Below are 27,660 nucleotides of genomic sequence, written 5' to 3' on the forward strand. Positions count from 1 at the left end.
TGGGTGTCTGTCTCACCCGGCCTATGTGGGCCCCTCTCCGCCCCAGCCCGCTCCCGGAGGCCTGGGGCCAAGCCGGCCCACGGCCTGGGCTCAGCGACAGCACCAGGGGTCCAGGAGCCCCAGCTTGCCTGCCTGCCTGCCCCGCCCTCCTCCGCCCCTTTGCCCTTGGCTCTTGAGCACAGTTCCAAGTCCCCCACTGCGTGCTGGCGCCTAGCAGCAAAACCCACAGTAACTGAATTTGTCTTTTCTCTTTCAGGCTCAGGGCATCCCAGGCCCCCGAAGCCAGGGATGCGCGGTGGGCGGGACCCGCGTGGTGGGCGGGGCCGTCCGGTGCCGGCGCGGTGGGCGGTCCCGGCTGGGAGCCGGGCCTCCCGTCGAGCGCCAGTGCGGCGGGCTCCTTGCCACAGGCCTTCCCCTTGCAGCCACCCGGGGCAGGAAGGCCCCTGCGCGGCGCACGCACCTGAAGATGAAGATGAAGAGCATGAGCAGCATGCAGAAGGTGGCCACGTTGTCCATGGTCTTCATGAGCACCACCAGCTGGCGCCGCAGCGCGGGCATGAAGCGCACCAGCTTGAGCACCCGCAGCAGCCGGAAGGTGCGCAGCACTGACAGCCCGCCGTCCGCCTGCCCGATGATCTCCCACACGCTGGGGGGCGGGGGGTGGGACGAGCAGGGTTAGGACAGCCTACTCCCGCCCTGACTCTGGTACACCCTCTTCCCAGAGGCAGGAACGACAGCCCGGAGCCACCGCGGCCTCTGCTCAACCCCAACTGGGAGCAGGTTCGGCTGCATCAAAGCGTGGGAGTGGCTGAGGGGTGGTGGTGGCAGACTCGACTGAGAGCCTTTCCAGGGTGCTTGGCTTGTCTGCTCTCCTTAGGCTGGGGGCCCCTTGACTCCCAAGGGCCCTGCTTTGTCCCAGGGGGAGGGAATTTCCCCAGGTCCCCCTGGTCCTTTCTGTGCGGATTTTGCTGTAGCAAGCTGGCCTTTCTTGTGGGGGCTGAGCCCTCAGCGGAGGCCGGCTGCAAGGCTGAACGGCCACTGAGCGCCTGCTCTGTTCCCGCAGGGAACAGCTCCACTAGCTTCTAGAAACTCCCACCTGAGCTGCAGCTGACTTCACCATGTGCACCCGACTCTGCCTTTGAGGAGGGGCGAGGGTCCCACCCCAGGAGACCCCACCTCTGCACCCTGACGGCAGGGCCTTTCCCAGTGGTGGGGGCTCTGCCATCTGCGGGGGCTGTGGTGGACACTGGAGCCTCCCCAGGCCCCAGGGGAGGAGGGGACCCACCTGATGACGACAATGATGCCGTCAAAGATGTTGTAGGGGTTCCGGATGTAGCCCAGTGGGCCGCAGGCCAGCAGCTTCAACAGCATCTCCAGAGCAAACATGCTTGTGAACACAATGTTGCTGATCTCCAGGGCATTGGTCAGCTCATCGGGCTGTGGGCGGCAGAGTGATTGTCAGGGCCTGTCCCCAGCCCCCACTGCCTGTCATGGCAGGGTGGGGCACCAGTCCACTGAGCTAGGAGCAGGTAAGGCTGCATCAAGGGGCTGTGGCAACATCTCAGGCTGCTGTCCAGAGGAGGAAACAGGGACCACAGGGGTGTCCCCTCCAGCTGCACCCCAGCCTGCCTGGCCCTCCCACCCTGACTGTCCCTGGCTCCCCCAGGCTCCACCTGACCTTCCCAGCAGCATGTCTGAGAAACCGGGCTCCGGACACTTCCCAGACCCCAACAGCACAGGCCTTGGGAACAGAGCCTAGAGCATCTGTTCTGGGGTGGGCGTGTGGGTACCCGGGGTGCAGGCAGTACAGTGGTTCCCCCAGCAGCTGCCCTGGCCCTGGTGGCCCCGCACACCTTTCCTTGTCAGCAGAAGGCCCCAGAGGCCCTTTTCTTACCAGGGATATGCTAGTCTGCCTATGTGTGCAAGCGCACACCTGTGCCAGCGTAAATGCTGCTGTGTGCCGGTGTGTGGTCTGCTTATGTGCACATGTGAGTCTGCATGTACCCACATGTGTTGTGTGCATGCGTGGCCACCCACGTGTGTGTCTGTGCACAAGCTCACATCTGCACAGATAACCTTTGCGTACGTGCGTGTGTGCATGTGTGTGCGTGCAGAGGCTCCTCCTGGCCAGGGATCCCCAAGCCTGCTGTTGCTCCTGCCCTGGATCTCACCCTCACAGACGGCACCTCCCAGCCGCCAGCTGGAGGCTAACATCACTTGCATTTTCCCTGAAATTGCTAAAGGATGAAAGACCAGAGCTTAAGGGACTTAAAAAGCCCAGAGGGCAGAAGAGGAGGAAGGCAGTTTGGTCATTAAGAGTGAACTGGCCTCGATCCCCAGGGAGGACGACCTCTCCCTGCCAGCCCAGCTGCTGCTCCTCGGGGAAGCCCCAGCCCAGGGCAGGGGCTGCGCGCCAGCACTACGTGCCACTGCCACATTCCCCTCTGGGGCCACCCAGGGCATCCCAGCCTGAAGGCCCAGCTCATACGGGGGGCTCTGTCCATGAAAGCTGGGCTCTGTGTGGGCGCCCACCTGCTCGTGGTACTCGACACCCATGCTCAGCGTGTTGGTGAGGATGGCCACCATGATGCCCCGGTTGAAGTACTTGCTGTCCACGATGCGGCGCAGCTTGCCGCTGAAGGAGGCCCAGATGCGGCCCAGCCCGCCCTGCTCGCCCGCCGCCGCCCACCGCGGCCCCCTCCGCCGTGTACTGCCCGCGCCTGGCGCCTCCGTCATGGGGGGCGACTGCATGGGGTCGCGGTGGTCCCCATGCCGCACGTCCTGTGTGAACTCATAGACCCCGTTGCTGTCTGAGTCTCCACTGTCTGAGTCGCTGAACTCCAGCTCGGGGTCCTCCAAGGCACTGGTGCAGTACGGGCAGCTGCTCAGCTCACAGGTCAGCGTGCCCGCCTGGGGGCTGGGCAGGGGGCAGGGCACACTCAGGCCTGACAGGTGGCTGGGGGCCTGGCCCAGTCCTGCGGGGAGAAGGATGCGGGCAGCCTCAGGTAGCTCAGCTGGTGCCCAGGAAGCAGGCGCTCATGGAGGCTGCTGTGGGGTGAATGGTGTCCGTGTGCACACCTGCACACACCTGGGCACACTCATATACACTTGAGCACACAGCTGAGCACATTGTACATACCTGAGCACACCACACACATCTGCATACACCTGAGCACGGGTGCACATCTGGGCATTCTCATACACACCTGGGCACACAGCTGAGCACATGCACAGGAACAGACACACACACTTGCACACTCATACGCCCTGCAGAGCTGCTCTCTGTTCACTCAGGGATAAAAAGAGGCAGAGGCTCATCCCCACAGGAGCCACACCACCCACAAAAATAGGACATGAGCCTCTTTCCAGTACACGGATGCCGTGACCGTGAATGTTCTGGCTCATGATGCCCTGAGCCATCGTCACTCGGCGCTGGCTCCCCGGCTGAGTCTCTGGGGCCCAGGTGACTCTGCACCCACAGAGGCTTAGACTCGCCGCAGCCAGGCACCCCACAGGGTCATGCTTCCCCAGGGCGCAGTGCAGAGCTGCAGGCATGTGTGCGGTGATGCCCGGGGCACCATGTGAGCACACAGGGCGGCCCCGGCACACACACCTCTCCCTGCCCTGGGTGCCCCTGCCAGTGCCGGCCACCTGGGAGGCCTCAGCCTGGTGTGACCCCATGAGCCAGGCTGGTTAGGCCAAGGGCCCAGGTGGGAGGACCGGGTGTACCGAGGGGTACCCTGGCTCCTCTCTGCTCGGCCTCTGGGAGCTCTGTGACCTTGGCTTCCCCTCCCCCCCGCCCCAGCCACAGTCTCCCCACCAAGAGCCCAGGCCAAGTGCTCCTCCTGAGAAACGACTGGCCGTCCCGCTCAGGGCTGAATGTGGGCCATGGGACATGGCCTCAGGGCTTCTTTTTTGCTTGCCAGCTTCAGAATTCTCATTTCCCTGTGGCAAACACTCGCACCCCACTGAGCCATCAGCTGCTCAAGAACACAGGATGGATGGTGGTGGGGAGGCACCTCCTCCCATCTGAGGCCCCTAAGCCCCCTTTCTCTCTCTTGTCCAGGACTCCAAAGGAGAAGGCTGGGCTCACGAGAGTGGGCACATTAGTTGGGACGTCCCAGGAGCCCTGTACCCCACCCCCCACTGCTCCCCACAGGGGCAGGTCCTTACCATGCTCCCCAACCAGGTGCTGGATCTTCTCGCAGGGATCTGGGCTGCTCAGCCTCAGGGGGCTGTGCCCACCGGCTCCCGGGGGGCCACCAGGCCGCTTCCCCTTGGGCCCGAGGCCGCTTTTGCCACTGCCCACGGCTGAGGGCAGGATGGTGGGGTAGTTCATGGCTCCCAGCCCGGCGGCCAGCTTGAGCCCGGCAGCGGCAGTGGCTGCGGCGTGTGCCACGCGCGCCCTCTCCTGCGGCCCCTCCACATGGCAGTCAGCGTGGTACACACTGTGCACCGACTCAGCGTCAGGGGGCCCGCGCCCGGGCGAGGCTGGCACTCCGGCCCTCACCAGCCTGGTATCGCCGGCTCCTGGCTCGGGGCCTGGCCGGCGGGGGCTGCCGTGACTGAAGTGGTAGTGGTGGTGGTGATGGTGGTGGTGGTGGTACACGAGGTGGTGGACGGAGGCGGTGTGCCCGCCTGCCCGCCGCGGCCGCCGCCCTGAGCCCTGGCCATGCACGGCACCACCAGGGTCCACCTTCTTGTGCCAGCGGCTCTGCCAGCGGGCATAGAGGCGGAGGCCACGGCGCTTTAGCTTGCGGCACACGTGGCCCACGTACCGGAGGAGCTCCTCGTAGCAGCTGCCCGGCTCAGAGAAGCTGGCTAGCGTGCTGTCATTGGACAGGTAACGGGCCCGCTGCTCCCGCATCAGCTGGTTCTCCCGCTGCTTCGTCTCTGAGAACTGCGTGGCGATGACCACCAAGCACAGGTTGATCATGAAGAAGGAACCCACCTGTGGTGGGTAGGCAGCCATGAGCTCGCTGGCCATGTGCTCCCGGGAGGTGGGGAAGCGGGGAGCACTGGGATCCACCATCTCGGGTGGGGCAGGAGGCCAGGGCAGCAGCTGTGGTTTCTACACCACAATCAAGCCCCTGATGAGAAATACACTGAGCCCTACTGTGGGCTTCCCGGTCTAGGGGCCAGCGGGGGCCCTGGGACGGGCGGGATCCCTGCTGATTCGATGCTGAGCCCCAGCATCTAAAATGGGTGGTGGGCAGTGGCTGCTCCTTGATTATTTGTGGACAATTCGAGGACATGTGGGGAGACTCCTTCCTGTCATTTGTGTGGTTCATGCCCTTCTCCTGAAGATATATTTTTCAATTAGATCCTCCTGCCTGGGTCAGGCCTCCCCCAGCCCCCAAGGCTGCACTGTCCTCCGTGGCAGGGTCAGCAGGTGACACTCTCTTGTGCTTGGGTTTACGGTCTGAGGTAACAAGGGGCGAGTTCCTGGCTCAACTCACCTCTGGTCTATGCAGACCCTGCCTCAGACCCCAGGGCCACTGAGAGAACCAACTGAGTGCCACCTTTGGGGGTCACACTCCCTGTGGAGGGCCGGGATGGCACAGGACCTCCATGGATCCCAGGAGCAGGGCCGTGGCCAGTAACAGGGGAGCTCAGGATCTGAGACAGGTCTGCCACAATGTGGGGACACCCCCCGGCCCTCACAGCAGATGTCCCCCCACAAGCCCGCACTTACGATGATGAGCAAGATGAAGTAGATGAAGTTGTAAAAGGAGTGGGCGTCCATGACGTAGTACATGATGTCCACCCAGCCCTCCAGCGTGATCACCTGGTGGGGGAGGCAGGCGGCTAGACACATGGACGGCCCTGCAAGGGCAGTGGGCCCTTCTCGCCTGTCTTGGGGAGGGTGGCATAGCTGGCGGGGCAGGAAAGCCCTTGCCGGCACCAGCCCCCAGCCCTACACGCTGGGCGCGCGGTACCGGGGGAGACCCGAAGCCCACCTGGAAGATGGCGATCCAGGCGTAGCCGATGTTGTCGAAGCTGATGGCCCCGTTGTGCGGGTTGGAGTCGCCCGAGCGGCACACGTTGTAGTACTGGTTCCAGTTGATGCAGGTGTGGTGACCCATGCCACCTGCGCCCTCGGCCTGCAGCTGCCCATAGGCCTCCCAGCCCAGAGTGCACTCCACGCGCAGCTCGCGGCGGCTGGGGATGTGCGAGCACTTCTGCATGCCGTTGTCCCGGCGGGAGGAGCAGATGAACGGGTTTTCCTCGCCCTCCTCCGGCTGGTAGTACGGCCGCAGGAAGCTGAGGTTGCTGTTCCTGGAGGAGAGACGGCGAAACAGACACACACAAAGGTATACACACAAACAAAACAAAAGGTAAGAGGCAGACCTAAGTCCGCCAGCGCTGGTGCCGCTCTCGGAAGGTCGTGTCTGGGGGAACCGGGCTTGGAGGGCAGGAACCTGGGGGGGGGTGCGGAACCAGTTGTGGGTGGAGCCTCCGGAGGCGGGGCCTGGAGGGAGGGGCCTGTTGGGGGTGGAGCCTCTGGCGGCGGGGGCTGGAGGGAGGGGCCTGTTGGGGTGGAGCCTCCAGAGGTAGGCCCAGGAAGAGAGGATTAGGGGCAGGGCCTGCGCACCTGGCGAAGGTGCTGTCCAGGAAGCAGCGGTTGCGCAGCAGGCCGGCCCAAAGCTGGACACCCACGATGCCGAAGATGAAGAAAACAAAGAAGCAGAGCAGGAGGACGTTGCCGAGCATGGGCAGTGTGTCCAGCAGCAGCGTGACCAGGATCCGCATGCCTGCAGGCATCACGCAGCCGGTCAGCGCAGCAGAGCCCTCCCGGGCATCCCTGAGGCCCCAGCCCCTCCTGAGCTCTCTGCCATTCACAGGTGGGCATCTGCGGGGGACACGACCCAGGCCCCTGCACATTCTGTCAGACCCCACGGAGGGCAGTAAATAAGGCCACCGACCGGAAGGGCTCAGGGTAGGTGGTCCTTGCTCCTCAGGAATGCCGGCCCGGACCACACAGGTTCCAGACAGGCTCCCAGCGTGACAGCTCAGGAGTCCCGCAGCCCCAGGCTCGTCATGGGAGCGGCAGCCTGGGGAAGCCCCAGCAGCTCAGACTCTGGGCTGCCTCCTGCATGCAGGAGCCGCGGGTCTTGCAGGCACTGTGTTTGGCGACCAGTGTTTCTTCCCACTCTCTATGGGAATCATGTGAAGCAGAGTCCTGGAGGGGAGGTAGGGGCTGTGTGCACCCCAGGGCAGGAGGCAGTTTTTTTTTTTTTTTTTACAGATTTTTTTCTTTTTAATGTGGGCCATTTTTAAAGTCTTTATTGAATTTGTTACAATACTGCATCTGTGTTATGTTTTGGACTTTTGGTCTCGAGCATGTGGCATCTTAACCCGCAGACCTGGGCTCGAACTCACACGCCCTGCATTGGAAGGTGAAGTCCCACAGCATAACCCTTCACCCTCCTGCTCTTTGGTGGAGCTGACAGCTTCAGGGGGAGACAGTGACCCACTGGACCACCAGGGAAGTCCCAGGAGGCGGCTTTTGAGAGAGCGTTTTGAAGCTCTCCTTCCTGGGTGTGATGGAGTGTGTGAACACTCCAGGGAGTGGGTCAACCAGCCCCACCAGCCCTCCGCTTGGTCTTGGCTCTGCCCTGCTCCCAGACCTCAGCAAGGACATGTCTCACTTCCAGAAACAAGCAAGGGCCAGGCTAAGGGTGCAGGCAGAGCCAGGGGCAGATGCCAAGGCCCCCTGGAGAGCACCCAGGGGCTGCTGGGTGACAGAGGGGCCCCTGGGGCTACAGGAGTAATCACAGCTGGGAGGGGCACTGCAGTTTCAGAAACGGCCGAGAGGAAGATTCACCAGGGACAAAGTCCGAGAGCACCACCATCACCAGACCGCAACTGGCTCCAAGGCCAAAGATGATTCAGGGTTCAGAGTAGACCCCAGGCAGCCAGAGTGAGATGCAGCCTGGACCATGCCCACTGGGGGCTCGCAGTGAGGGGAACACGGTCCAGTGTGGGGGAGGCACCATGTTTGGGACCACGGCCTGACCCCACAGGGAGACCAGGCTGAAGGCAGCATTTGGCCTAAAAAGTGATCTGTGCCGTGAAAGGGGCTGTGCTGTCACTTCAGGCACTGAAAGGGGACCCAGGTGAACGAAGCCAGTGTATGGTGGTGCTGGGCACAGAGCTGTGCTTGAGGGGTACCATGTTCACAAGTGGGTAAACCAAGGCTCAGAGGGGCACAGTTACTTGCCCAAGGTCACACAGCATCTGAATCCTGTCTGATCCCTGAGGGTAAAGCCAAGTGGCAGCTAGATGGAAGGCCTAGGAGTCCCACAGCATAACCCTTCACCCTCCTGCTCTTTGGTGGAGCTGACAGCTTCAGGAGGAGACAGTGACCCATCCTGCGGGGGATACTTCTTGGAGGAGCTGCAGGACAAGCCCTGATCCCTTGGGCCACAGTGCTGAAGCCACCAGGACCCAAGATAGGCAGCCAGAAAGGCTGTGCACACCAAGGTGGTACACGAGACCCACCTGTATGCGTGAGTACACACATTTGACAGTCATGTGGGAAATGCCCCTCACTATACCCCAGGAAAACTAACAGCTGAACTCAGTCAGAACACTGGAAACTTTGAAGACACGGAGACCCCCACACAGACCCATGTGGGCATGACCAAGGTCAGCACAGACCACCTTCCAAATAAGCTTCCAAAGCCATACCATCCAAACCCACACGACTGCCTAGAAGCTTCTCCATGCTTCCCTGAGCACCAGGCTCCTTGGCAGGGCTCACACAGGAGGATTGCTGTGGCGGGCCAAACAAGGAACCCACCATGTCCTGCATGGCTCCAGGACATGACCCCAAACGCTGTGTGGATGATGAGTCTGAGGTTCCGAATGGCCCCTGACACTCAACAGCCCTGGGGAACATGGGGCCACCATTCATCCTGACTGCCCATCACACCCTGGCTCGGTACAGGGTTGCTCTGTCCCCACCCGCCCCCTGCCACTCTTGAAAAGCAGCGGCAAGCCCTCAGCTGCCGTGTAAGCGGTAGGAGGCCTGCACCGTGGTCTGGGCTGGGACCCCAGCACCCAGCAGCCAGACAGGCGGTACAGTCTCTGGGTCTTGTGCCCAGTGGGGCCTCAGGAGCTCTCAGCAGGGCTGTCTGGCCACGCTTACCCCAGCCCTCGGTGGGGGTCACTTACTGGGCACACGGTTGATGGCACGAAGGGGCCGGAGTACGCGCACGGTTCGGATGGCCGAGAGGCTCACGTTGTGTCCGTCCAAGGAGTACTCCATCATACTGGGGGCAGAGCAGGGGCATGCTCAGCGGGGGCAGGTGCTGGGAGAGGGGATCAGAGCTAGGCCAGCGGGCACCCGGCTCTCTCCAGGGTACCCTGGCGGCTGAGGCCAGGAGGTGAGCACTTGCTGGAGACATGATCCCCATGCCGTGTGCCCAGCCCGGCTGCCCAGAGGTAGGGAAAGCACAGCCTCGGCTCAGCACTGGACGATCCTCGCCGCTCACAAGCCGCCCCGGACACCTTGTGTCTGCCCCACCGTCCCTGGGGCTGACACAGGGATCCCGGGATAGGTCCCGCCCCGGGCACCCCACCCAAGCACTCCCTGGGCCCCGTCCCGCCTGAGTGCACCTCCCCATCTCTCATCCTGGGGCCCCCCGGGGCCGCTCCCAGGCGGGCCTGACCAGGCACTGGGGTCGCTCCAGGCTGGCCCTCGGGGGAGGGGCCGTACCCCGCCATGACGATGAAGAAGTCCAGCCTGTTCCACGTGTCGCCCAGGTAGCACTTCTGCCCAAACAGCCCCAGGGCGATCATCTTGATGACCATCTCCACCGCGAAGAAGGCGAAGATGAAGTCGTCAAAGGCCTGCAGGAGGGGGGCCTGAGAGCGGGGCCTGCGCCCCTCACAAGGCCAGGGCTGCCGGGGACGGGCCCCGCCCCCGCCCTCCCTCTAGGCTCCGCCCGCACCCAACTCTGCCCTCCAACCCCGCCCACCTCCAGGCCCCGCCCCTCCGACCCCGCCCACCTCCAGGATGCCGCAGCGCTCCGAGCGGCACTCGACGTCCTCGCAGGGCCGGAACATGCCCAGGGTCACGCAGTTGAGCATGATGACCAGCATGCTGACGTGCTCGAACCACGTGGGGCAGGTGCCGAGTTAAGGGTCCACGTGGCAGTTAAGCAGCCCCAGGACGCGCCCCCAGCATCCCCCATCCGCCACAGGGCCACATCCTCAAAATCTCCCCCTTTCGTGCCCGGCTCATCAGCTGCGCAGTGAGGGACAGACCCCAGTACCAGCCTCTGGGCACCGCTGCCAACCTCTCGTGTACAGCAGGACCCTGGACCGAGGCGCGGGGCCCGCCATTGGCCCCTTCACCAGGCTCCCTAAACCGTGGCCAGGCTCACCATTGCTGCCCAGCTGGGACCCCAAGTACCACAAATGCCCACTGATTGTTACGGGTGCCATAAAGGCAGCCTCAAAGACCCTCTCCGTGGCCCTGCAAGAGTCCCTCCTGTGACCCCAGAGGTTGCCCTGACCACGACGACAGGCAAGAGGGATGGGAACTTTAGCCCAGCTCAGTGCCTGGGCCCAGAGGACCTACTGGATGAAGGGGGCTGGGACACAGACAAAGGTCAGGTGAGTGAGGACCACCCCCCAAGTTAGTCGGCTCGTGAAGGGTCCCGTCCAGGAGACTCTCCCTTTGGCAGGAGGGTGTCCAGTCAAGACATTAGGGTGCCTGGCCAGCAGCCAGTGCTGTATCAACCCGTGCTGTGTGAACCTGATCACCTACAGGGTTGCTGGCCCTCAGGACGGAAGGCCACCCGCCACATTAATGAGGATGCACATTCTGAGAGTGGCCACCAGGTGGCGCCTCGGCTCCACAGAAGCCACGGTGCACCCCTCAAGGTCCCCCTCCGCGCCTCCATAAGGGAGCCACGTGGTGGGCCAGCAGTGCCAGGCCTGAGGAAGGGGGTTCCCCGGCGGGGGCAGTGGGGCTTTATCCAAGCCCGTGCGTGCAGGCAGGTGTCCCTCAGATGGGAGGGCCCTGGGGCACTCCTTGTACCCCCCTCCCACCAGGACACATAGCCACCACCCTTCCTCCCCGGGGGCAGGCTTCCTGTGGGGCTGCCCACCTGTCCCGCCCTGGGGTGGATAGCAGGGGACCGGGGAAGCCTTCTCGAGCTCTGTGGGGTGGAAAGGGCCTCCTACTAAAGAGAGAGAGAGTCAGCACTTGGAAAACACTGTTGGAAGACAGCCTGGGAAATTCGGTACCAGGGCCCCCTAATCCCACCCCAGGCGCCCAGGGGGCTGGGCAGGATGACAGGGGCCAGACCGCCTGCAGTACATGCGGGCTGTGTGCCCTGGAGCCTCGGTGCCCCTCTGTGCCCTCTCAGTGTCCGCCAGTTGGGGGAGCGCGCATTGCACAGTTCAATGAGGTGATCAAAGCAGTAGGGCCTGGCTCCGCAAAGTGGGTCGGTCCCCAGGGCCCTGACTGCCCACTCTGCGCCCCACTGCACGTGGGTGCTAGGCTCAGAGTCCATGTGGCCCCACCTATGAGGGTCTCTGACCCTGAGGTCACCTGACACACTGGCAGAGGCTACGCTGTGACCGGGGTCAGGGAGGGACAAGGCGTGGGCAAGTTCAGGGCCTGTGTGTTCATTCAGGTGGATGGGCAGGAGAAGGCTGGGCTGCATCTGTCTCCTTCCTTTGTGGAGCCGGCAGCCCGCCCCACCGGGAGAAAGGGCAGACCCTTCTCCCCTGGCGCCCCGCAGGGACAGGGCCAACAGTGGCCTCTCTGAAGCCCCTGGTCCCTGGTGCCCCTTGCAATGTGGCACTGGGCCACCGATGTAATTACCCGTTCCCGCTGAGAGCGCCATAATTACACTTAATGGGTTCAGCAGTAACAAGTGCCTCTGCTGTGATCTGGCTGCAGAGAAACAGAAATCAGCATCCCGCTAAGATAGCTCAGAGGGCCCAGCCCCCAGGTCCGTGATGGCGGGCCACCGTGAGCAGGCAGCCCTGGGCCTGGCGGGTGATGGTCAAATGCTCCCCAGAGCTGGCTGGACCCTTGGTCTTGCAGGCTTCCCACCCCCACCCCTGCAGGGAGGCAGTGCAGAGCAGCCTGTGCCCTTGGTTTGCCCGTCCCTGGCAGCAGGGGTGTGGGGACTGCGCACCGGGCTCCTGCGACACCCCTTCCCTGCCCCAATTCCCCTGGCTCTTCCTCTACCCCAAGTGCTTCTGCCTGGTTGGCCCTGCCTCCCACGTGGTGAACGTCCTGCTCCAGGAGCAGCAAGGTGCCCGGCCCAGCCCACCCCTGAGCCCTCAGCCCCTCCCATCTTCCACCATCATCACATCCCTCTTCTCAGACTGATGTCACCAGCCTGATTCCTCCAGGGCCTGCACCCACTCTCGCTCTGAGGTCACCCCAGACCCTGGAGCTGCCGTAGGGCAGAGCTGAGGACCTTGGCACTCGATGGTGCTGTGCGCATCTGGAGCCCCAGGCTGGTCTGGACCAGGACCCACGAAGGGCTATTGGGACTGGGGGTCGCAGTCCCCCACCAGTGCCTCAAGCCAGGTCCCCAGCAAGTTGTAAAGACAGTCCAGCTTGAGGTCCTGGGCTGCGGTCCTACCTCAATACCTTCCCAAACCATAGACAACCCCCTCAACCTCAGCTTCTCCTGACCCTGCCGGCCCTGTCTGCCTTCCTCAACCTTGTGGCCTGCCCCAGGGGCTCAGGACAGCTTCCATGGCCGCAGAGACCCTGAGCGATGAGCACAGGCTCACGAGAGCAGCGGGGACATGGTCCATGTGGCTGGGGTGACCTACCTGGCCAATATGGCCCCCATCCATACCCACAAGCACATCCCTTGGTGGTTACCATCCTATGATACACCCGCCCCACCCCCACCTAAACACCATGTGAGGGACGAGGTCCCAGGGTCCTGCAAGTCGTGTCTGTACAAAGTGCACCCAGGAGACGCAAGCCGGCCTGCCTGGGGAGGGCTCTCCACGCACAGGGTCCCCCTGGCCCAGTCCAGAGAGGAGACCCGCTGGAGGGGGGGCTCCATCAGCCCCCCAGGCCAGCCATCCCCTAGTCACGCCTCAGTGGGCAGCTGACAACAGGCGGTGCCAACCGGACTCTCATCTCACAGCCGCTGACTTCCGGAGGCTTAATTACACAGATGGATTTTCCGGGTTTTAATTAAAAATCCTGTAGGTTTGAACCAAATTCTACAAATCAGAGTCAATTTCCACTGCAGGTCCAAGCAAGCCAGGCTGTGTGGCTGGGCAGAGATGGCTGCGCCAGCCCGGCAAGAGGCCTGGTCACATGCAGAGGAGCTGGGGGCATGGGTCTTTCGGGTACCCCACAGCCAGGAAGGTTCTGCCCAGGCCTGGAGGCTGAAAGAAAGGCAACCAGCCTGTTGACCAATGCTCCCGGACCCCCCCTGAGCCTTGGCCTGACAGAGCCCTGCTGTCCAGCCTGGGCAGGGTGGGGCCTGGACTGACACTCCCTGGGGAAGCCTGTCCCACAGCCAGGCTGGGGGCTTGCAATGAGAAATGGGTTTTCAGACAGGCTCGAAGAGGGACCCAGAGCCAGGCCTGGAGACCCAGTCAGCAGAGGGGGCAGGGATCTGGTCCATCCAGGGACACCCTCAAGTGCCATAACCTGCCCCCGCCCCACCCTGCAGGTCACACACTCCATCTCGAAGCTCTCCTCGCATCCACCGGCCCTGCATCAGCCTCCTCCCGGCTCCTCCCTTCTTTCTGTCTCTGCAGCCTTGGTGGGGACCACCTTCCCACCCCCGCAGCCATGCCCATGGGCCTGGCCTCCCCCTGCCGGTGCAGAGCAGGAACTCAAGTCTTGTCGTGAAGACTCTTGGTGCCGGCTCCATGGTCTCCCAGCCCACGGCTGCAAAGCACCCCACACAAACCCAATGACAGGCCCAGAGGGCGAGGAGGGCAAGGTGGACAGCAGCCGCTGTCCATGGTGCTGAACCGTCCACATCTGGGGAGCTCAGGGCTGAGGGCTGGGATCACCCAGGGCTGGGCTCTGTGGAGCCACTTCAGAATGTCTAGCTCCAATGTCCCTTCTCATTCCCAGACTCCCAGCTAGTTAAGAAAAGCACATCCAGGGCTGCTTGGAAGACAACTGGGGAGCAAGGTGACCCCCAAAGGCGCTAGGATGCTGCAAGGTGGGGAGCTGGGGTTCGGGGAGGTCAGGAGAGGCTCGACCACCACATGCCAGGGGCGGCCAGCCCCCCGCCAGCAGCCATGCCATGGGGTACTGACACACCACGTCCATCACCAGGAACACCGGTCTCCACGGTCCTGGCACGGGGTGGGGGTCCCTGAGGCCTGGGTGGTGCAAGATGGTGTGGTCCTGGACCCCTGAGCCAAATTCTCAGCATCATGCAGCTGCCCACAGCCCACCCAGGCCTGCTGGTTCCACGAGTCTGGGGACAAGAACATGACCGCCAGGTTCTCTTCATGACCCCCACCCACCTCTCACCCTTCTTTAGCCTCAGACCATACCAGTCAATCCTGAAGGAAATCAACCCTGAAGGTTCATTGGAAGGACTGATGCTGAGGCTGAAGCTCCAATACTTCGGCCACCTGAGGCGAAGAGCCGACTCACTGGAAAAGACCCTAATGCTGGGAAAGACTAGGGCAGGAGGAGAAGGGGATGACCAGGGATGAGATAAATGGATGGTGTCACTGATTCAATGAACAGGAGTTTGAGCAAGCTCTAGGAGATGATGGACAGCAATCTGGTGTGCTGCAGTCCATGGGGTTGCCAAGAGTCAGACAGGACTGAGCGACTGACCACCACCACCCACCTCTCACGTTTTCTTAGCCTGTTTCTCCACCTGTACAGCAGTGGTGATGATATCTACTTTCCAGATGAGGACGGTCACCCAGACCCCCCCAACCCGTCCCTCATCCTGATGAACGGGCCCCTCGCTTGCCGCCTGGGACATGTGGAGGGAGGGGACGCCATGCACCCCCCCCCCCCCCCAGGGCCTGAGGATGTAGGGCGGGGTCTGTGGGGGAGGATCAGGATGAGGGACACCATCACCAGGGGTCAGACAGCAGAACTGGGCATCCTCACCCAGAGACCCGGCTCCAGATCCCAAAGCCACAAACCCACGGGGAACACAGGGCTCGAGGGCTGTGGGGCGGGGTCCCCGGGTGTCACTGCTATGTGGGGTCAAACCCTGACCCCACAGGCCACGTTGGTATCACGTGGACAGAGATGCAAAGCTCCCAGGAGGATGAAAAGGCCTGAGCTGGCTGCCCCCAGAGCAATCTGCTGGGCTCACTCACCCTCTTAGGTCCAGCCCATAACTGTCCTGCGTGAACGTCCACATGCCCAGGCAAAGGGGCTCCAGCACCAGGAAAAGGAACCCTCGGTGGGGTGGCCCAGAGCTGCCCACGCCAGACATCCGGGTCAGCATCTGTGCTCTCCTCACCATGGCCGAGGCCACCACCCAGGCCAGGCCACTCTTGCTCGCGCCAGGACCACCTCCTCCCTGCTGCCTGCCCAGTACCCACGACAGCCCCTGGAGCCTCATCCTTCCAGTACGCCAGGGTCCAGGACACACAGATGCAAGAGCAGGCCCTAGCTGATTGTGACCCCTAGCAGGAAGACCCCTGCAGGGCAGCCCTCAAGGCTGTCCTGCGGCGGTGGGGAGCGGGAGACGGCCGGGCCTCCAAACCCCGCCCCCAGGGTCTAGCATCGGGCCGTCCCATTTGGTGTGGAAGAGCTGCCCCAATGGGCAGGAAGATGGACGGCTGAAGACGAGCTTGAAGGGTGGACACCAGGCTGCTACTGGGGCTCTGGACCTGCCCACAGACGCATCGCCTGTGGGCGGCCCCTGGTGGGAAACCCCTCCCTGCCCTGGGGCCGCCCCTTCCCCGAGGCTCTGCGCCTGCCCCTCCCGTAGCTGCACGCTGCCCACACAGCCGGCCTTCGTCTCTGTCTCCTCCAGTCCCGGAGCACTCAACCTTGCGCTTCCTATTTGCTGGAGGAGAAAAGCGTATGTTTATTCATGGGGGAGGAAGCCCTGCCCTGCGGAATAACGACCTGGGCCCTGAGGCCTGGGAGGGAGCGCGCCTCCCCAGAGCCCGCTGGAGATCCCGTGGGCAGGGTTCAGGGCAGCACGGAGACCCCAGGGCCCGCCCCGCTCCGCGCAGCACAGCGTCCAGAACCGAGTGCTCTGTTCCAGGACCCGCTACAGCGGCGAGGCACCCTGACGTCCTCGGTCCGGGTGCAGGGGGCCAAGCCCCACCCGACAGCAGTGTCTGCGATCCTGAGACCACGGACGGGTGCGTGAGCTGCTTCAAACATGTCCTGTGCGGCTGAGTGGGAAAAGTCTGCGGTGGGGAACAGGGCAACCCCGTTACAGAGAATGCGCGTGCAGGCGCACCAGCAGGCAGGCAAGAGGGCTGGGCCCACGTGGGAAGTCTGATCCACACACAACGTAAGCGTCGTTGGAGCCACATCGCTGGTGCAGTGACCAAGCTGGGGTGTTAGGAAGTGCGGACACCGCAGTCCACAAGGGCTGGTGGCTAAGTGAGGCTGGGGAGGGGTCCCCACTCCTGGCTCCCCAGCCACCCACCCAAGCAGACACACCTAGCCCAGTGTTTGTGGGGCAGCCAGAGCCCACAGGCCTCCTGCCCAGCCCCCCAGCTGGTGACCAGCACCTCCCAAGGTTGCCACAGACAGAGCAGCCTCCTCTCTTGCCAGCATCCAAGCAGACACACGTCACTAACAAGGGGGGCCTCCCTCGCCAGCCTCGCCCTGGCAGGGTCCCCGCGGAAGGGCTGGTGGCTCACACACCATGAGTGTGGCCCCCACCCAGGGGCTGGCATGCTGGTGAGACAGCTGGCCAGCAGCACCGTCTGTGGACCACCAGCTTCACAAGGAACTCAGAGCGCTCCTGGCAGGACCCACAGACATTGCCCAAGTGCAGCGCCCACTCCGGACCCCCAGGAAGCAGAAAGATGAAGAGCTGCTGTCTGGAAATTCCTCAGAGTGTTAACCTGAGTCCCCACACAGCCCAGGGTCACACCAAAAGACCCAAAACCCGGAGCTTAATACACACACACACACACACACACACACACATTCAGGGTTTTCCTGGTGGCTCCGTGGTAAAGAATCTGCCTGCAACGCAGATGTTGCAGGAGATGCGGCTTCGATCCGTGGGTCAGGAAGATCCCCTGGAGGAGGGCACGACAACCCACTCCAACGTTCTTGCCTGGAGAGCTCCATGGACAGAGAGAGGAGCCTGGTGGGCTACAGTTCATGGGGTCTGCAAGAGTTGGGTACAACTGAAGTGACTTAGCACATGCTCATACACGCATTCACAGCACCCGAAAACCAGGGACAACCCCAACGTGCACCAGTTAAATGGACAGGCAGCACGTGGTCCACCCGAGCACCAGACTGTTTACTGGGCCATGGAAAGGAGTGGAGCAACACCACCTGCTGCCACGCACCGACAAGCCTGAACACATGACGCAGGGGAGGCCAGACACTGGGGCCATGTTAGTACAATCCCATCTAGTTTACGAGACGTGCTGAACTGGCAGATCCATAGGCAGTGACCCCCTGGGCGCCAGGGGCTGGCAGAGGGGGCGGCGTCCCTTTCGGGTGAGGTAAAGCTCCAGAATTAGGCAGGTGTGGTGGTCGGTCAGGCCATGAATGAACTAAATGCTGCTAAACCGTTCGCTATAAAAGTGCTGACTGTATTACAGTACCTGAACTTCACCTTAGAAGATGCCATTTGAAATGAGCCTCCCTCAGGCAGGCCAGTGTGGCCAGTGGGAGGGGCTGGGCTGGGCGGGGTATCCAGCGATGGCTCCCAGGGCCTCAGCAGCTCGGGGGTGTGGGTGAGATGGGCTGGGGGTACAGTGACACCCACCAGGCAGGGGCTGAGCCTCACCAAATGAGAGCCGGGCCCCTGGGCACGGGTCGTACCCTTCAAGGGCCGGGCAGCAGCCACACACGTGGTACTCAGGCCATGCTACGTGGCATCCACCCTGGCTTCGGCATGGGTACCCCCAGAGCCGGGCCTGGCCCCTCGTGTGCATTCAGGTTCCAGCAGGGTCCAAGGCTCCAGGCCCCCAGACCTGCTCTCCGTGGCCTCAAGGCCCCGATCCTCCCCTCTGTGAGTGACGCCCACACCTCCAGGGATTTGGGCTGGACCCTCAGGTAGGGGTCTTCTCCCTGGTCTCGGGGCCCTGGCAGGGGCAAGGCTCTGGCATGCAGCAGCGTGGGAGCCAGGGGCTGACCCCCTGCAGCACTGAGAAGGCAGAAGGTGTGGACGGAGGCCTGTGTAGACCCACCTGCCCCTGGGGTGGGGTGAGTTTCAGCCCAGTTTTCGGCTGCCAGCCTCCACATGCAGCCAGAGGGTCTAGGCAAAGACAGACCCCTGAAAGCGAGTGCTCTGGCCCCTCCCTTGGGGGTCTGGCCTCACCTGCAGCCCTCATTCAGCGCCTGCCCCCCCCAACCCCAGGCAGATGTACCTTCCCTGGAGGCTGGAGATGCCTCTTCCACAGGCACTCTTGGATAATTAATTAATTAGCAAGGTAATTCATTAATTAAGGTTCCCACTGTGGTGACAGGGCCCAGCCAGGAGTGGGATGCTCTATAGACTTGGGGGCCTCCAGGCAGAGGGACAGAGTGGGTCCCCCAGCAAGTGCTCACTCACACGGGGCTGCAGACAGAGAAAGGCTGGTGTGGCCAAGGCTGGGAGGCTGAAAGTGGAACCTTGGTGAGGGAGCCCCTCAAGGGGACCCAGACATTTATGTAGCTACACCCCTCAGCCGCACCAGGCCAAATGCCCCCTTTCCCAGCAGGGACACAGGGGCAGGGCCTGTCTCCAAGGGTGTGGTGATCCAGCATGGAGGGGCTCTGACCTGGGGCCTAGGGGGAGCAAAGGTCCACGCGCAAGGGCTCAGGGCAAAGCCGGCTGCCCGGGACCCGAGCTCACTGCCGTCAGGAGACGTCACGCGGGGGAGGTGAGAGAAACCCCACAAAGTGCAGGAGCACACGGTGTCCACGGGGCTCCCAGAGTGGGGCTTGAGCACGGCTGTCCTGATGCCAGGGAAGAGCAAGGGGGGCTGTCTGGGGGGCCTCTCAGGGGAGGACGCCACTGGAAACCATGATTTTAGGAAGCCACTCTTTCCCCCAGGCTGTCGCCAAGGCAACAAGCTGCTGACAGGTGTAGGGGGCTGTGGCGGGGCTGCCCCCAGTCTCCCCCACAGGAAGGCTCCACAAGTTTTAACTGGGGGAGGGGGTGGGCCCAGAGTATCCTGTTGCTGTCTGAGAAGTGGGGCGGGCAGGAGGGGGACCCGAGACCAGGGAGGAGCTGGGTGTGTGGTTTCGGCCTCTGGTGGGCGCAGGCAGGCTTACGTGAAGTTAGAAAAAGGCCCCGCTGGCCCCTCCCTGCCCCCAGCGGCTCTGCACGTGGCAGGGCGCCATCTTCTGTGGGCAGCTCCAAGTTGCCCGGTTGTCCACGTTTGTGGGGACAAGTGGCCACCAGTCCCCACAGGTCACCTGTGCCCCTTGGAGCCACAGGTCTGCCCATCTGTCTAGAGCTCCCTGGACGCGCTCACCCAACATCAGGGTGGCGGGACATGTCCTGGCCGTCAGGGGTGCGGCAGTACCCCGTTTCCTTCCTGCTCCGTCCTGGGGGCCTGCTGTGGGCACACGGGGCAGGGGTCTGGACCAGGAGCCGACCGCAGGCGCCTGCGGGCTCTCCCTATCCCCGCGCCCGGATGGCGCCCACGGGCCTCCCCCACTCCCGCTCAGACCCCGCTGCCCGGGCCGGTCTCCCTGCCCCCGCCCCGGCCTGGGCCCGTATGACTCAGTCTGCTCGGCCAGCCGCGGCCGGGTGGGAGCGAGAGCCGGCCAAACATGGAGCTGTTTGTTCTCAGCGAGGCTCAAGGTCACGCGGGGGGTACTGGGGGTGCTGGGCTGTCCCAGGAAGAGCGAGTCCCCGGATGCCTGGGGGCCTGCGAGCCCACTCCCCACCCAGCCCTGTGAAGGGCGCTCATCGCCCCACAAGCAGCCGGCTGAGGCTGCTGGGACGTTCTTTCTCCCCCTGGACCCAACTTTGTGTCCTCAGAGCCCCTCCCTGTGCCGGCGGCCCCGAAAGGCTTCCCGAGCTGAGTCTAGAGGCTCCCCGGAAGCCAGCTCTGACCCTAGTCTGCCCCGCACCCCTCCCCCAGCCCCCTGCAAACTGGGGCCGCAGGATGTGGGCCGGCGCCCAGACCCTGGGTCTTAAAGGCAACGTGGCCTGAGCAGTTTGGGGCACAGACGCCCCCGCCCCGCCTGTGAGAGTTCTCAGCTCATCAGGAGAGCGCCGTTCTCATGCTGGCAGTCCACACCCGTGTGCCACGGAGGAGGGGGACAGGAGCAGAGGCAGCCCCTCGCCTCCAGCCAGGCAGGGCCGGGAGTGGGCAGCCAGACCCCTGCACGAGCGAGCCTGTGCCCCTGGTACACACGTGCCAGGCACGTGCGCATCTGTGCTCTGCCTGTTCCTGCGAGCCATCCATACCCCAGTGTGTACCCAAGCAAGACTGTCTGTGCACACACATGCTCACACCTCTGTCCACCAAACACACCACCACGCACACACGTCATGCACACACACCCCCTCACGCACACACACACCATCACACACACACACACGCCATCACACACATGCCCTCACGCACACACACGCCATCATGCGCACATGCACTCTTGCACACACACACGCTTGTGCACACTGCCACGTGTGCATCTTGCAGGTGGCCTTGAGGGGGGCCTGGCACTCCTCTTTCTCGGGAGGAAGACCCCCGCCCAGGACTGCAGGACACCAAAGAACCACACCACATGCCCATGGTTCCTGGCACCAGCACCCAGTTCAGAACACTGTTCTCATCAGGAAGAGTGCTAACGGTTCCCTTCAGCTCCTAAGAAAGAGCTTGATTTGGGATGTTTTTCAAGGTATAACTGAGTGAAAAAGTGCCTGGTCTCCACTGCCAATCACCACGCCCACAAAAAGCCGGCATGTGTAGGCCACGGAGCCTCGTGGAGACACCGCCAGTCACTTGGTGGCCCATAGCCCCCACCCAGGAATGTTCCTGCCTGCAAGTGAAGCCACCCAAGCCGTCCCCCAGCCTTCCAGCCTTCTTTATTCCCCTCCCTTATTTCCAGCTTTCCTGACGGAGCTCTCTGTCACAGCTCCGTCTTGGCTCCCGCAGGGAGCAGCGGAGGGCTCGGAACGGTCCGCCCCGGCTGGCTCTGTCCTGGGCCCAGGTGGGAAGGCCCAGCCTTCCCAGGTGAGGCCTCCTTCCAGCCACACTTCTGCCAATCTTGGGGGACTCCTCACAGCCCTGGACCTTGGAGGGCGAGGCGGCACAGGGCCAGGAGGGGCCCCTCGGGAAGATGACTGCCCAGCATGGGGCCCATTCTGAGCAGGAATTCTCCAGGCCAGAAATAACCGCCTCCGCGCCACTGCACAGCTGCCCGCGGCCTGAATTAGCGACCCCGGGGGAATGCTCGCTCCTTCCATGGGAACGCAGCCTGGAGCGGCCCGCCCCGCCCCCCACAGCCAGCAGGCTGTCCCCAGAGAAGGGGCCCGGGGTCTGCAGAAGGCTGGCTGCAGCGGGCTCCTTTCCACAGGAGACTGGGGTGAGCACACCTGGGGCCCCCCGCAGGGCCTCCCCCTGCGCCCAGACCCGCATCCCCCAAGTGCCAGGGCCCAGGCGGGGAGTTCTTCAGGCCTTTGCACACCTGGTCTCAAGCTCTTGTGTGTGTTAGTAAGGCCCAGCTCACACCTGGGACACACAGCCACTGTGGTGGGAACAGGCTTACACGTTCATGTACATCTCTGCACAGGAGAGACCGAGTCACCCCGATGGGAGGCACATGGGCCGGCAACTCGCAAGGGGTACTGTCCCCTTGCCCTCACCCTACGTGGGCGGCTCCCTGCAACCCAGCTTCCCTATGAGTGTTGCTGGGCAACCGGGCATTTATTAAACAGATGGAGAAAGGCCAGGCCTCGCCCGCCCGCCCGCCTGCCAGGGGCGGCCTGCCCTCCCACAGCACCCGGGGCATCCCTGTGCAGTCAGGCCTCCCCACCCCGAGGGCTGACTCAGCCGGGCCCCCTCCTAGGGTGGGGGAAAGCAGAAGGGCAGCTCAAGACTAAGGTCAGGGACCCCAGAGTCCAGCCTCCACCAGAGGAGCCACACCCTTTCCTCATCAGTCCCCCAGGCACTGGGTAAAGACAGAGCCCCTCCTCGGGGTGGGGACAGCAGCTGGGGGCCCACACAGGTGTTTTGACGCCCCAGGCAGGTTCCAGGAGCCCAGCCTCAGGGGTCGAGCGCCTCCACTCTGCCAGCCCCAGGAGGCAGCAGCAGCCCCGCCAAGCAGGGGCCCCAGGAAGGGGCTGTCCCGAGGGAAATAGAGGCAGTGTCCAGAACCTTCCAGATGAGTCGCGGGCACCGAGAGCTAAGCTGACCCCCGCCCTCCAGAACAGAGCCGCCTCAGGCCCCCGTGGGCTTCTCAAGAAAGATCCTGCACAGGGGGTGGGACCCCATCAGGGATGGGGCTCCCACAGTGATGAAGCCACCGGGGGATGGGGCCCTCTGCCTGGAGAGGGTCCAGGCCTCCTCTCTGGCACCCCTCCTGAGGTGTGCCCTAGACCCAACCACCCCGCACCGGAGAACCCCCAGGCCACCGTGGGAGAGCCTCAGCCTCTCAGGGCCTTGGGGCTTAAGGCAAGCCCTAGAAGCCCCTGGGTGGGTACCCCTTACCCCTGTGCTGATCCCACCTCTGGAACCACTGGCTTCTCCAGCCTGAGCATCCTTCTTCCTCTGCCCACCCCAACTCCCCCCGCCTGGGGGTGTGGACAGCCTAGGGTCCGCCCCCAGGGCTGCCAAGGAGCCTCTGGAAGGACTCTGCCCATCTGGGGGGTAGGAGGCCACGCATTCGGACGCCACCCCCCCTTACAGATGTCACACTGGGGCCGGGAGAAGGAAGCTCCCAGTTGGGCAGCAAGTTCAAGGCCTGCAGGAGCCCCTCGTCTCCTCTTCGCAGACCCCAAGGATGGGACCCCTGCACCCAAGCAGACCCCCTGCCCACACTGCTGAGCTGAGCCAGGCACTAGGCCCCAGGCCCCAGCCCTCTGAAAGGTCTGGGCAGCCGCACTCACTCCCCCCAGGTCCCTCAGCACCCCCGAGGCCCTCTGGCCGGGTACAACCTCGACCCTGCCTGTGTTAATAGCAGCAGTGACATTTTAAAAGGACGGCCCAGACACTCAGGACGCCAGTTTCAAGGTGAAGCTCGCTGGCCCTGGACTCGTGTCCCTGGACCGCTGTCTCCCACACCTCCATGGCTGCCGCTCCCCCCCTCACCACAGGCAGCGCCCCTGACATTTCAGCATTGATGCCGCTCGGATGTCCTGCCCGATGTTCAGGGCCGGTGGTGCCCGGCTGCCCGGAGTGCGGAGCGGGTAGGTTGGAGCGCAGCCTAGGCCGTGGCCCAGGGCCACACCTTCCTCAAGTGCAAGAATCACGCTCTGGCTCGGGCCGGGGCCCCCTGCCCGCCCCTCTGATGGGCACGTCCTCCCAGGTGTGGACTGAACTGTGTCCCTCCAAGTCCTTATGCTGAAGCCCTACCCTCAGCACCTCGGATGTGAGTGCACCTGGAGACAGGCCTTTAAAGAAGTGCTGAAGGTCAAGTGAGAGGTTAGGGCGGGCTCTAATGCCTTGTGAAAGCAGGGGATCGGGACACGGACAGACACTGTGGGGGGCACGTGAGGACAGAGTGCGGCCTCGGGAGAGACCAGCCCTGACTGCGGACGTCCAGTCTGCAGGACTGGGGCGAATAAACATCTGTTGAGGAAACAAACATCTGCTGTTTGAGCTGCCTCGCCTGCGGTGCTGTCACGCCACCCCGTGCACACACACCCAAGTGCCACCAGGTCCTGGGGGACCCTTCCTGCCCCCAGCTCGGTCCTGCCTTAGCCGGGCTAGGACTCCCGGGGGCAGGCATGGCCCCGGTGCCCTGTCGCATGAGCTCGTCAGTTGGGTGAAGAGGTTTGGGGGGAGTGGCTCAGGGGGGAGGGGTCTGGCTGCCCAGACAGATGTACAGCTGGACACTGGTGACTCCCCTGTGTGTGGGGGGGTCCCATGTTCCTCCCGGCACTGCAGTTTACCTGATGGATAAACCGAGACTCAGGGCACATCGCCTGCCAGGCCACAGGGAAGCCAGGCTTGGCCGGTCCCAGTGGACACTCACCCTGTGCCCCTGGTCCCGCACTCTCTGGGAATCCGACGTGGCCCGATGGCCCCCGGGGTCCCCTGCCTCCCGCTGCCCCAGCGCAGACCCCGCCCTCCCGGAGCAGCCAGCCCGCCACCATCTCTGGTGTGGCTCTGTCTCATCCCCTCCCCGCCCCTTCCCGGTGCCACGTCCCACAGGAAGTCTCAGCAGCTGGGCTCACACACGCAGAAGCAGGCTCCCCGCACGGCGGGTGGCCGGGGCGGCCAGCCGCCAGCCCGGCAGGTACGGGCCCCCAGACCCAACAGAGACCCAACCTGGGCAGGCAGCACAGAGCTGGGCCCTTGGAGCTTCCAGGAAAGGCCCCCACAGGTGGGTGGGGGCCAGGGAGTGTCCAAAACACACGCATGTGCTCCGCCCACGACCCCCAAGCCCAGGACAAGGGAGGGAGACACTCCAGAGGCGCCTCAGGCTCCATCAGACGCTAAAGAGCTCCGTGTGGTGCGTGCTCAACAGCAACAGAGGAGCGGCCGGCACAAACATTTCGTATGACACAGAATTTGCGCTTAATGGGCTGAAATTCTTTAAGCTGAGAGCCCAGCTGAGCCATTATGCAGCCGATTTGCAGGATGGGGAGAACACCGCATGGGAGCCGACAAGCGGGGCACTTCCCATGACCAGTGGGGCAGCGGCGCGGCCCCGGGGCGGCACCCCCAGCATGGCCACCAGGGAGCCCCTGAAGCGTGGGAGCCCCAGCCAGGTGTAGACAGGACCCAGGTGCAGAGCCCAGGCTGCCGGACCTTCTCAGAGCACTGCTTGCCCTCCCCCCGCAGCATAAGGACAGCCCCTTGGGGTACCCTGCACACAGCAGTCTTCGCTTGGTAGGTACACCGGTGCACACAGTAGGGCCACACTTCACATGGGAGTCACCCACTCACAGGGCCTCAGATCATGCATGGCTGGGAGTTCGGCCTGTGCACACAACTGCGTCCTGTCCCGAGTCACGAATGAACAGCGGCCTGATCAGGACATGCGTGGACCAGGCGGACGGTAGGGACCTGCGGGCCTGCTGCTGGGGGAGGGCACCTCTCCTGGCCGACACCCGCCCGGCAGCCCCCTGCCCACAGCCCTGGGGAGCTCGCAGCCATGCTGGCTCCCCTCCAGCTGCCTGCCTTTGCATCGATCCTCTAATAACTCGATCCATTATGCCGGAGCAGGATTCTTGGAAACCGGCAGGAAAAGGAAGGCTTCTGCGAACGATCTGAGTCATTTTTTTAAACTAACAATAGGGTGCCTCTCCCCTCGCCAGTGTGGCAGGCTGTCCACCCTCGCTGTGCCCCTCGTGGGGAAGGGGCCCCAACGGCCTGGCCAGAGCCGTGACGTCCCTCCCAGGGCTCTGGGACCCGTCCAGCTCTCCCCTCAAGTCCAGCCCAGCCCAGACGCGGGCCCTCATAGAGGAGTCACTTGCTGGTACTCCCTCTGGGAGGGAGACCGTCCACTCCCCACCTTGGCCATGGACAGAAGCTGAATTTACACCTGGGTTTCCTGGGCTCCCAGCTCCTCAAAGCACATGCCCCCTGGGGTGCAGGCCCCACAGGGCCAGGGTGACCAGCAGACTTCAGGCCCAGCCTCCAAGCAGGCTGAGCAAATGGGCCAGGGCAGGCGGTCAGGGTCCGGGAGCACTATCTCATCTGCAAAGCGGGGACCCCAGCGGCACCCCCTCCCCAGGGGGAGCCTGGAGCATTCTCCAGCAGGTGAGTGCCGCTGTTCCAGGCTGGCGGTCCTGGCAGAGGGCAGGACCCACCTCACCCTCACTGGTGCCCAAGGGCCCTGCTGTCTCCAGCTTTTCTATCAGGCCAGGGCGAGAGACTGGCAAAACCCCACAATGCCCCTTTTCCAGCTGAATTTTTATGGTTTGGAAAATACAGACGTTTTTCATGAAAGAAAATGCTATGGCAACACCTAATGAGTTTATTATTGTTTTAAATTAATGACTAAAGAATGATTTCTAAATTTCTTCAACTTAAACTCCAAGAAGATAAACAGCAGAACAGAGGCCCATTGCAGAGACCTCCTGAGGCCTCAATCCATCAGGCCCTGGGGTTCGGGAACCTGTTTCAGAGGCGGCAGAACAGGGTCTGGGTGCCCAACCGTGCCAGGGCTCCCAGCCTCAGAAGGATGTCCCCTCCCTGCCCTGCTGGACACCCCAGGGGCCTTCCTCCTGGGCCCGCTTTAAGAAACCCCACTCCGAAGCCAGTGCCTCCCCAGGTCCCCCTGGGTTCCAATGGACACACCCCAACACCCCCAGGGGACCAAAGCACCTCTGGCCACACAAACATGATTCCCACACCCAGTGCTGGCCAGGGGGGCCCACCCGATGTGTCCCCAGATCCCCCCTTCCTGCATCTGTCAAGGCCTGAGGGAACTACCCCTGGGCTGGCTGGCCGGGCCGGATGCACCTCTGCCCCACAAGGCCCTGACTGGGGGTCACTCGGGGCTCAGCAGGACCCTCTCTGAGGAACAAAGCCCACCCTTCCCACCGACGACCTCCTGGGGCAGAGACCCCCAGCCGCCTGGCCCCCACCTGCCCCACAAGGCTGCCTGCACGCTGAAGGCAGACGTTTGTCTCTGGGGCTGCAGGAAGCCCGTGCCAAGGACCCCAGGCACCATAATGAATCCTTTAATTAGGGAACCCCGGGCTCCAGCACAAGCCCCCTGCTGCTCCCATTCTTGGGCTCTCTCCACCAGCACATGTGCTGCCTAGGGGAGGTGGCCCAGGCCCCGCTGCAGGAGAGGCAGCTCGAGGGTGGCCCGGCAGAACCCAGGGGTGCAGAAGTCCCTGTGGGGGGTGTCCTTTGCACTCACTGAAGACACGTTTCAGACCCCTGCCCCCATTTCTAGACGCTTCCATGAGGCCAAGGATCAGGAGGTGAGGGTTTGGCGGTTGGCTCCGGATGTGGCGGACCTGGGCCTGGGCCAGCAGATGAGTTGAGGGGGGCTTGCTCCCCAGAGGGGCGTTGTGGGGTCTGCAAATCCTCCAGCTGGCCAGGACTGGCCCCCCCAGCCCAGGTGGCTCTGCCAAGGAAAGCTGCCACCAGCCTCCCAGGTTGGGCCTCACCTTCATACCCCCTGGGGGCCCCCGGGATGCCTGACGCCCCAAACACGCTCACACAGCTCCACAGGCCCCCAGAGTGACCAAACGCTGCCTCTTGTGGCGTGAGGGCTACACTCAGCCCAGTTCCCTCCTGGCCATCAGTTCCGAGCATGTCGCCCCAAAGGCAAGGGGGCACCCGGGGATGAAGATGAAATACACAAGTTCACACAGAAGCGGGTGCTGACGAGGGTCCCGGCCAGCAGAGGGTCCTGGCCTGCCAACGCCCTGCCCAGCTCCC

The 27,660-nt window shown here is 63.4% G+C and overlaps 1 protein-coding gene across 1 annotated transcript in view; it reads right to left on the bottom strand.

The window, feature by feature from the left end:
* The window catches only part of CACNA1H (calcium voltage-gated channel subunit alpha1 H), a 56,505-nt gene that overhangs the window by 14,622 nt on the left and 14,223 nt on the right, over positions 1–27,660 (bottom strand). Inside the window, exons 2-11 of the mRNA XM_052635834.1 lie at positions 10,018–10,129; positions 9,725–9,858; positions 9,181–9,278; positions 6,596–6,755; positions 5,961–6,279; positions 5,696–5,788; positions 4,174–4,951; positions 2,533–2,975; positions 1,286–1,437; positions 461–646 (exon numbers count right to left, since the gene is read on the bottom strand). Coding sequence (XP_052491794.1) covers positions 461–646; positions 1,286–1,437; positions 2,533–2,975; positions 4,174–4,951; positions 5,696–5,788; positions 5,961–6,279; positions 6,596–6,755; positions 9,181–9,278; positions 9,725–9,858; positions 10,018–10,129 — 2,475 coding nt within the window. The remainder of the gene's footprint in view (positions 1–460; positions 647–1,285; positions 1,438–2,532; positions 2,976–4,173; positions 4,952–5,695; positions 5,789–5,960; positions 6,280–6,595; positions 6,756–9,180; positions 9,279–9,724; positions 9,859–10,017; positions 10,130–27,660) is intronic.

The sequence above is a fragment of the Budorcas taxicolor genome, chromosome 2 (assembly GCF_023091745.1).
Source record: "Budorcas taxicolor isolate Tak-1 chromosome 2, Takin1.1, whole genome shotgun sequence".
Taxonomy (NCBI): domain Eukaryota; kingdom Metazoa; phylum Chordata; class Mammalia; order Artiodactyla; family Bovidae; genus Budorcas; species Budorcas taxicolor.